At 62.8% G+C, this 9,631-nt stretch overlaps 1 protein-coding gene across 2 annotated transcripts; it reads right to left on the bottom strand.

Moving 5' to 3' along the window:
* Positions 1-70: 70 nt before the first annotated feature.
* CHLRE_01g051700v5 (uncharacterized protein) lies at positions 71-5,600 on the bottom strand. Of its 2 annotated transcripts, XM_043058978.1 has the most exons (9): positions 5,259-5,600; positions 4,990-5,039; positions 3,652-4,905; positions 3,207-3,491; positions 2,439-2,988; positions 2,221-2,300; positions 1,966-2,102; positions 1,637-1,804; positions 71-1,418 (listed from the first exon to the last, which is right to left on the bottom strand). In XM_043058978.1, the coding sequence occupies exons 1-9, from the start codon at positions 5,374-5,376 to the stop codon at positions 1,352-1,354; spliced, it is 2,709 nt and encodes a 902-aa protein (XP_042928893.1). In that variant the 5' UTR covers positions 5,377-5,600; the 3' UTR covers positions 71-1,351. The 2 variants fall into 2 exon arrangements, with proteins under 2 accessions (XP_042928893.1, XP_042928892.1); XM_043058979.1 differs by lacking the exon at positions 3,207-3,491.
* Between the last annotated feature and the right edge of the window lie 4,031 nt (positions 5,601-9,631).

Genomic DNA, 9,631 nt, shown 5'->3' with positions numbered 1-9,631 from the left:
TCTCCGTTCCCTGCGCTGACCGCCACGTGTGGGCGCCCGCCCGCGTGTGTGCGCCCCAAGCAAGGACCTGACGCGCCGACACTTACACAACAGGCTATATGCCATTATTGCCTGGCGCGGAAACCATCATACGATGCTCAGTCGCTCAGGGCTTACACGCAGCCTTGGTAGGAAAGAAAATGCCAGAACCCATGCCCCGAAGTCCCCCGGGCCCCCTCTAGGAGGACGACCGCCCCCCCCCCCATGGATAAAGCTCGCTGCTTAGGGCGTCAGCCCCTACATTCAATACCAAAGTGATGCCAACAGATTCATCGTGATGCCATTACGCTGTCTGTTATCGGCAGTCCTGCCCCAGCAGTACTTCGGTCACACGCGGGACCCTATCCAGCGAAATCCCCTCAACCCAGCCCCACCCCCCGCTCAGCTCTCTGCCACATGATGTATGGAAAGCGTGCATCGGGAGCCTTGTCAAGCAGGAATACATGCGCAATAGCGCTTGAGAGCCCCGCCATATCAGTGCCCATGTGTCCAACATCGGGACATGCCCCGACATATCCACGCCATGACGCGCAGATTGGCCCTTGCACGCTTTGTCTGTGCTTATTACGGCATACCGTTCATATCTGAGCCTCATGGTGCTACGTTTGCCCCGTACTTCCGCTCCGTGAAACTCGACATAATGGCCCGAAACCCGGCGACGGACCCCAACTTCGGCGGCCCTCACCAGACCCCCCTTGACAAAACTGAAAGTGCGTCCGGAATGCTCTCCTAAAGGTCTATAAAATGAGCATGGGATTAGGTCCTGAGGTTTCTACCCCCCTGATCAGATGCCCATAGACAATTACACCTTCAGCACTCCTGGTGTCTCCGACATTCGGTTGCTCCACGTCAAACCCACGCCGCCCACAGCGTGTCCCGCCTCAGTATGTTATCTGCCTGCACCCTAGCCCGCAATCGCCCATCGTGCCTGCGAGGCCATATCCTCAGCAGCAGGTCGGCGCAATGACACTAAATGACGTCCCCGAAGACAACAACTTTGCTTTCAATCCGTCCGCCTACGGCCCGACACTGGGTGTTTGTTTGCTTTTGCCGCGGTCCTTTGAAACAACGCAAGAACTCCTGCAATGCGGCCTATCTGTCTACACGCCCCGTTCAAGCCTGCATGCCTAATCTCTGTTCCTGACACACTGTCCTTTCTGCCTGCTAACGTTTTGTGCAGGGGCAAGTGAACCTGCACATGCCCACCAATAAGCTAACCCATAACTTCAACGCCCCACCTGCGCTATAGTACAGCAGTAAACGCCAAAGGACCACGGATGGCGTGGTCTCATGCGCCGCGCTCTCCCAGCGGCTAGTCATCCAGCCCACGCTGGCAGATGGGGCAGTTGGCCTTGGTCCGAAGCCACTGGTCGATGCAGCTGCAGAGTCAGAGCAAGGTGCGAGCCGGGACGGGCATGTCAGCCAGGAAGCAACGTGGCAGTATTGTGGTAAATGGTGCTGCCCTACGCCCACCCGCCGGCCGGGTATGTGGTAGACTCCGAACCAGGGTCATCCTGCACCCGCCCGCCGCGCAGTGCCATTCTGACCCGCCCGCCCACCCCACCACCTGTCCATCCCCATCCGCTACTCGGCTCACTTTTCGTGGAACTCGTGCGCGCATGGGATACGCTTCACGGTCTCGCCCGCCACCAGGTCCTCCATGCAGACTGCGCATGTGGCGGGTGCGCCGTCGCTGCGGCGACGGGGGTTGTCGGCGGTAAGCACTTCGGTTGGCAGAGCCGCCAGCTGTTCTTCCTTGGCGCCCCTGCGTGTGTGCACGGAGTGGGAGCCGCAAGGCGGGGTAGGTGATACGTTTATGGAATGCGCAGGGCACGAGGACAGACGTGTGTTGACGGAACGGCCGACCCTGCACCGCCACACACATGCCACAGTCCCCGGCTCCTGAACACCGTTGCGAGGACCCACTTGCGGTTCTCCACACGCTCGTCCAGGCGGCACAGCATCTCGTAGTCCTCGGGAGTGAAGTCGCGGTCGCCGAGAAGCAGGTGTGCGGGGATGCCGGCGCGCTGTGCTGCCACCATCTGCTCACGCATCGCCCGGGCCTGCAGGGAAGGCAGGAGTGTTGGGGTGGGCGCGGTGGAAGGATGACGGCAGTGGCCGAGGGGTCACCCCAAGGGGTTGCATACAAGGCAGCATACCGGTAGGTGGGATGCGACTCACCTGCTCGCGGTAAGCGGCGTGGCGGCCACGCCGGTAAGCGCCCGGGTGACCTGGATGCGGCGGCTGGAGCGGGTTGACACCTGCAGGGTGCACACGCAGGAGGCCTAGGGTAAGTGCACGCGCAAGCAGTTGTTTGCCCCCTTGGACTGTCCATCGGATGATTGTTGTGCACCACATGCAAGCCCCGCTAACACAGGCTTGCCGGCGACGTTGCCCACCTGGCCCGTCGCCGTCATCGTCGTCGTCCTCCGCTGGCCCCATGCCCATAAAGCCGCGGTGCAGCCCCATCGCCATCATGGGCAGAATGTCGTGAAGAGCACGTGAACTCCACCGCGGTGCGCCCGCCACCACGCCGCCACCCCCGCCGCCGCCACCACCTGCCCCTCGGCCCGCTGCGACCCCGGGCATGCCCAGCATGAATAAGCCCGGAAAGCCAGCCGGCATGGCCAAGCCCATCGGGCCCGCACCAGCACCGCCACCAGCGTCGCCTGGGGCGCCACTGTCGCCCGTCTCGCTGCCGCCGTTTCGTGCCGCACGTGCCCTCGCCCCCCTGCCGTACGTTTCCTGCTCACGCCGCTGACGGTCCGCGTTGGAATGCCCACCGCCACCACCGCCACCAGCCGGGCCAGCAGCCGCAGCCGCGCGAGCGGCCGCAGCTGCTGCACGCTCCCGCTCCTCCACCAGCGTCGCCACGGCCGCGTGTGCCCGGCCGCGCCGCGCCGCCGCCTGCGAGTGCTCCTCCAGGGCCTCATACATGTCCAAGCGGCTCTGCAGCAGGTAGTGGTTGTAGGGCCCCAGGCATGATCAGTTAGAGGCAAGGCTTCATGGCATGGAGGAAGCGCAGCATTTAAGATTGCGCAGTCGCAAAGATAAGACACGGCCTGGGTGTCGGCTTGTGCCAGTCAATACACATCGCGTCGTGCTCGGTTCCACGCTCTCCGCATTCTGCCTCCAATCGACCGCTTGCGCGGCTAGGTGTGACGCACCCGTGCACCGGGGCCAGCCGCCGGCGCAGCGAAGAGAGGCGGTGCCGGCGCACCCGCTGTTGCTGGTACTGCTGGAGCTCCGTAGGGAGTATGCTGGTACGGCGGCGCAGTGTCGGCATGCTGGAGGGTTCGCACAGACTGCCATGATTCAAGCTGGCTCCGGAGCATGGCGGCCTCGGCCCGTGCACCCGCGGCGGCAGCAGGTGAATAGCCGTCGGCGCGGCCACGCGCGGTGGGGCGTCCCCGGCCCTGGGCTGGCCCACGCTCCGGCGCCGCAGCCAGTGCCTTTGCGCCAGAACAGGCCGGGCGTGCAGTGAATGCGTCTACTTTTTACCCATGCCCTTAAAGCAACTATCAATGCCCCCTATCTGCCATGCCAAATGCCCATACTCTTGCTGTGCAAGCGCTCTTGTATCCTAGCATCCGAACCCACGGCCCCACGCACCATCATGCGCCGGTGCTCCTCCTGCTCCATGCGCCGCGCCGTCTCCCGCGCCAGCCTCTCGTCCTCCTCTGCCTGCAGCCGCGCCGCCATCCGCATGTCCTCCTCCTCCTGGTCGCCTGCCGCCCCGGCCGCCGCCACGCTCCTGCTACCTGCGGCTCCGCTACCTCCCGCCACTGCGGCGCCGGCGCGCTCGGCCGCAGCCGCAGCCCACCTGGCCCTTGCGCCGACGTACTGCTCCGGCAGGCGGCGCTGAGCCAGCCTGGCCCAGGCGGACATGTGTTCGTTAGGCCTTGACGCGCCCTCGCCGCCTGCGCCACCACCATGCGGCTGTGCTGCTGCTTGCTGCACGCTGTTCCGCATCGCCGCCGCCTGACGCAGTGCTAGGCGCTCACGCAGTGGCACGTCACTATCGTCCCCGACCTCCTGACCCGCACCCACAGCAGCATCAACAACAGCTGCTGCTGCTGCCGCACCGCCACCGCCTGCTGCTCCAATGCCACCCGAGAGGAGCGCCGTGCGCCGAGGGCGCTGTTGCCGGCCATCTGCGTCATCCGCACCCAGGTCCAGGGTATGGAACCGCATGCGCCACGTCGGCTGCCCTGCCGCCGCCGCTGCCGCCACAGCAGAAGCAACCCCATCGCCGCCTGCGCCTCCGCCGCCTCCCGTACCCGCCCCGGCAGCTCCAGCAACCAGCACGCCGCCGGCGTCCAGACCCGGCGCGCCCCGTGCCTCGCGCGGCCTAGGCAGCACCAGCCGCTGTCGGAGCCGCGCATTAGGGTGTTGCTGCTGCTCCTGCTGGGGACTGCCGCCGCCCGCAGGTGCCGGCCCTGAATCCGCCTCATCGCCACCAGCTGCGTCGTTGGTTGCCACACCAGGATGACGCCGCAGCAGTTCGTGGTGCATGATCGGGCCTGAACGACCGAGGAGAGCCGCTTGTGGCCTAGCCTCCATCTCCAAAGCTTGCTGGTCGTTACTGTCGTCGTCATCGGCCACGTCTATCACGGACGGGCCCGACGCCGCCGACTGGTCTCCTTGCTGTCCTCCGCCAGCCAAGCGAGCGGCAGCAGTCCCGCCAGCGCGCCGGAACCGTGCTGATGGAGGCCGATACAGCGGTCGTGCAAGGCCGCCCAGCCCGTCTGCTTGTGCGGCTGCCGCGGCAGCCGCCCCTGCTGCTGCACCTGGCCCTGGTGCCGCGCCTCCCGCCCCGGCTCCCAGAGCGCCCCACAGGCGACCAGCAGCGTAGCGCTCCGGCACCTGCAACGCCCCCGAAATATGCATGTCAACGTCAGCGTTTGCACAACCTTGCCCAGGCAAACCCGAATTCTAAAGAAAACTCACTCTTGCCACTTCCGCGTCTCGCGCGGCCATTTTAGGAGACCCCAAGTCATCTGTATATGCAACATATGAGGGGAAATGCATTGAGAAAGCGCAACGACAAAGCTAAGCAGACCTGATAGATGTGCCTTGTCAACGCGAGCTCACAAGTTCTCTCCATGAAACCTTTCATCTGGTTTGACCAATGCACGAAACATGCCGTGGTTGGCAACATCGTGGTGCGGGTTGGGCTGCTGCGAGGTAGCACTGCACACACCAAGCAAGCAGCTCACCGTCGCTGTCAACCAGGCTCAACACCTCCTTAGGAGGTGGCTGCTCAGCTCGCAGGCGCTTGCGAGGCGGGGGCGTCTCCTCGGCCGCGAGGTCAACCGCGTCCACTGCTCCTGCCATCTGCGCCGGAGTTCTCGCTGAGTAGCTGCCGTTATAGCTAATCTATTGGCACAAAATCGTCCGAAGCTTCTGAGCCCGCGGACACGAGCGGTGACGGGCCAAGTCCGGTCTAATGGAATGGCTTTCGGACTCTCCTGTGCGCTGCGACGCTGGACAGGACGAGCTGATGCACAAAGTAATAGTAAAAGGGTAGTCACGACACTGCGACCAGACCCTGCTCAAACACCAGTCTGGCGGAATGAGGCCGGGAATCAGGCCGGTAAGTCTCCGCGGGGTAGCTGGGGTGCTGCGGCCACCGCCAGCCAGCAGAGGCGGGCCGAGGGGCAGGGCAGGCAGCCATAACCTTTGGCCATTGGGTGCAAGGGCAGGCATTGGGAGGCCCAGGGTTGAGGCGTGCCGCAGGGGCAGGGCTTGCATCGTCCAGGCGTAGGCTGCCGCACCCCCGAACTCAATCCAACCCGCCCCATACACGTTCAAGGGCCCTGACCACGTTCTCGCCCACGGCATCCAGGGGCCCAAAGATGCCTACATTACTTCACTTGGCTGTTGCATTGGCAGGAAACACCGATGCCACAAGTCCCTTGTTGGAGACAAACGAGCCGCATTTAGTTGTTGTGTTGGTCACCAAGGTGGTGCATGACGTGCATTCCTGTCCATGTAAAAACCGAGGCGTTATAAGGGCCCCGGTCAGGAGGTCCTTATAACGCGTACAAATCTCATTACTGGGCAACGGAAATTGTGCTTGTTCAACTGTGCTACGTCAACTCCTAACAGCCTAACGCGTCTAGGCGCCCTGGCCGTCCCTGGCACGGAATGCCCTGCCCGCTCCTCCCTTCCATCAGGGCTTCAGTCCTGCTGCTCGGAGCCCTTCGAAAGCTGCGAGTTGCTCCTTGCGCAGCGCACACCCTATGGACGTGAGGTAGGGCGCCACCACTACACCTGTGCTGCGGACTATCCGTGCGGCCCTGATCAGCACGCTGCGCTCCTGCGGCGCCACCAAGGGCGTCACCATCACCAGCAACTTCGTACCGCCCTGCTGATTGCCACGCACGGACACTTACGTGTGCCCCACTCGCACTAGCGACCGCCTCCAGGCTCCCTGAGCCCCGGATGCCCTCTAGCAGCCCGCAGCTAACAGACTTCAGCAGAATCTTGCTCTCCTTGACTGCCCCCGCATCCTGCGCGTGTGCGAGGGAGCAGGAGACAGCCTGCAGCATGGAGCGCGTTGCTCCTCCAGCTGCGCTTGCAGCGCAGCAACGGTGCCCTGGGGGTCCTGGTGCCGCCGCTCCGCGTGTGCCACAGACTACGACTCCGTGACCGCGGCCTGGAGCGCCTGCACCTGCTTTTAGTAACATGCACACCGACACAGCATGCACATAAGTCTGTTACTTGTATGGAGAAGTAAAGGTAGGAGCAACCAGGAGCCACCAAACCACACTGGTGCCACTGGACCATGATCCAACCACCCATCTTCGACATCACCAGAATAAGGGGAAGGAGGAGGGAGGGAGGGGACAGGGATAGGTAGTTCAATCCCGAAGAAACCCAAGACCCAGAACCCAGGGGTGCCAGTGAGCACGCAATTGGAAAGCATAAAAGGCAATGGTGCATCAACCCCAGCCGTGCCCACTCTCAGCGCGCTCAACCCATGGGGGCTACCTGAAAGCTGCCTTGCGACCTCAATACACGTGCTGGACCTGCAGTGCTAAAGCAAGGGGCACACTATGGTATCATTCGTCAGCCTCCCCGGTGGTAATCTCACCCTTGTGGAGTGCGTATGGGTCCGCAAAAGCAAAATGTGGCCAAGCACACCCACAATTAAGCATGCCTGGTGCCCATGCAAGAGAACACGAACATGTGCGGCACCGTACCAGCCAGGGGAGGCCTCCTCTGGTACCAGCACAGAGCAGCTGTCCTCACCGCATGCCACCAGCACCCGCCATCCATGCCTGCCCGCCCTCCACCAACCCACATCCACAGTATGGGGTGCACAGGTCGACTCCGGCACACAGTGAGCACCTCCTCGTGGGTTCATGTGGGTTTTGTGTGGCGCTATGTCAGCGTCCCATCCAGCCAGATGCATTAGCAACATGCACGTCTCCCACCCATGGTCACCACCACCACCCATCAACCCCGCCACCAACAAGGCCACTCTCACCAGTGTGCTAGACTACCCCGACTGCCTGGGACCCTCCATGTCAGACAACACCGACCCCAGCCCGCCAACGCCATCTCCTTGTTGGCGGGCTGGGGGTCGGTGTTGTCCGACATAGCGGGCCCGAGGCGGTCGATCGTGGGCCACGATTTCACCATCACATCCCTGAAAGGCACTGGCGGCGGTGGCGAGTTCAACCATGCTATCCACCAGGCCTACGCTATGGCAAACAACGCCGCGGCGCAGCACATGCCCGCTCCCAACCAGGTGCGGTATGGGTTATGGATGTATCCAGCACTGTTGCACAGACTGTGATGTTACCAATGCTGTGCACCTGTTCCTTTGTGTGCCCTACTCACTCGTTGTTGCGCCCACTCCCTGTGCCTGGCTACACGTGCGCCCACAGCTCCCTGCACTGGAGGTCACCGTGCATGACCTCACCCCGTCGGCGTTGCACACCACTACCTACAACCGCAATTACGTGTTCGTGCCCACCACCACCAGCCTCACCGACGACGCCATCGACGGCGCCATCCGCAACCGGCAGTCGCCGGACGTTGATGGCATCATCCCATCGATGTCTGGCGACTGGCGACTGCGGATGGGGTCATCAACGACGTCGTTGGTGAGGCTGGACGTGTTGGGCACGAACACGTAGTTCCGGTTGTAGGTGGTCGTGTGCAGCGCCGATGGGGTGAGGTCGTGCACGGTGACGTCCAGTGCACTAGGACAATGAGAGTTATCGGTGCAAGTGGTGTGCGTGTGACAGGGGGGGTAGGCGCTCACCTGGTGCTGGCAACCGTCAAAGTGTAGGCGTCCGTGCGGGTGACCGTGTGTTGGCGCGCGTGAGCAGGGCGGGTGTGCCTGGGTGAGGGAGGGAGCAGGACAGATGGGTAAGCGATGGAGCAGCGTTGGTGGTAGGAGGCGTGTGTGTGGGGTGGCAGCACACCCCGCCCACCATGCACTAAGCAAGAGTTGTAATAAGAGGTGCACGAGCGAGCCAGTTCGCAAGCGACAGGCATACATTGTGTGGGTGCGCGCGCATGCATGAAAGCTGTGGCGGCGGCAGTGACAGTAGGAGCAGCACCACTAGGACAATGAGAGTTGTCGGTGCAACTGGTGTGCATGTGCGGGGGGGTTACATTCATGACTAGTTAAGGAAGTGGTAGACGGGGGGGGGGTTAGGCGCTCACCTGCCAACACACGGTCACGTCCGTGTGGGTGACCGTGTACCGTATTGGCGTGCATGAGCAGGGTGTGCCTGGGTGAGGGAGGGAGCAGGAAAGATGGGCAAGGGATGGAGCAGCGTTGGTGGTAGGAGCCGTGCGTGGGTGTGGGGTAGCGGCATGGCTTACCATGCACTAAATGCAGTTAGCAAGAGTCATAGGAGGTGCACAAGCCAGTATTGCAAGCGAAAGGTATGCAATGTGTGGGCGCGCATGCATGGAAGCTGTGGTGGTAGCAGTGACAGTAGGAGCAGCACCACGAGAATCGTCGGTGCAGGCAGCACTCTTATTAAAGATGCTTTCAAGGAAATGAAATGCGCACGTCCTTTGGACTCATTGCCACTATCTACTCCGTGTCTGCTGTCATTCGTGGTGGTCAAACTAACGCCTCCCCAATCCCACCACCGCCATGCGTGATGTACTTACAGTCATGGGACAATGTCGCGCGCCACTGGACGCCACACACGAGGCGGCGTTGGTGCTGCCCCGCCGCAGGAAGAGCCCATCCTGCGCCCTCTCCGCACCCACGCGGCTGCCAGCAGCGGCGCATCCTCCATCCACGGCCGTGCAGTGGCCTGGAGCAATGGCCTCAGCGCGCCGCGTGCGCCATTTCGACAAACTAAGCTACCCATGGGGAAGCTCACACTGGCGGTCGTCAACCCTGCCACCAACAAGGCCACCCTGACAACCCTACCTGCTTGACTACCCTGACCACGTGGACCCCTCCATGTCGGACAACACCGACCCCGACCCTGCCAACGCCATCTCCTTCATCGGCTACGATTTCACCATCACCTCCCTCAAGGGCGCTGGCGGCGGCGGCGAGTACAACCACGCCGTCCACCACACGTACGCTCTGGCCAACAACGCCGCG

Source organism: Chlamydomonas reinhardtii, chromosome 1 (assembly GCF_000002595.2).
Source record: "Chlamydomonas reinhardtii strain CC-503 cw92 mt+ chromosome 1, whole genome shotgun sequence".
NCBI lineage: Eukaryota > Viridiplantae > Chlorophyta > Chlorophyceae > Chlamydomonadales > Chlamydomonadaceae > Chlamydomonas > Chlamydomonas reinhardtii.
Note: the sequence above shows the minus strand (reverse complement) of the source record. Positions and strands in the feature narration are given on the sequence as shown.

Coding starts and splice junctions, on each gene's coding strand:
- CHLRE_01g051700v5 (XM_043058978.1), bottom strand. CDS start 5,376: ATGGCAGGAGCAGTGGACGCGGTTGACCTCGCGGCCGAGGAGACGCCC. Junction 5,040..5,258: donor GAGCCTGGTTGACAGCGACG/GTGAGCTGCTTG, acceptor TTGCATATACAG/ATGACTTGGGGTCTCCTAAA. Junction 1,805..1,965: donor GAGCGTGTGGAGAACCGCAA/GTGGGTCCTCGC, acceptor GCACACACGCAG/GGGCGCCAAGGAAGAACAGC.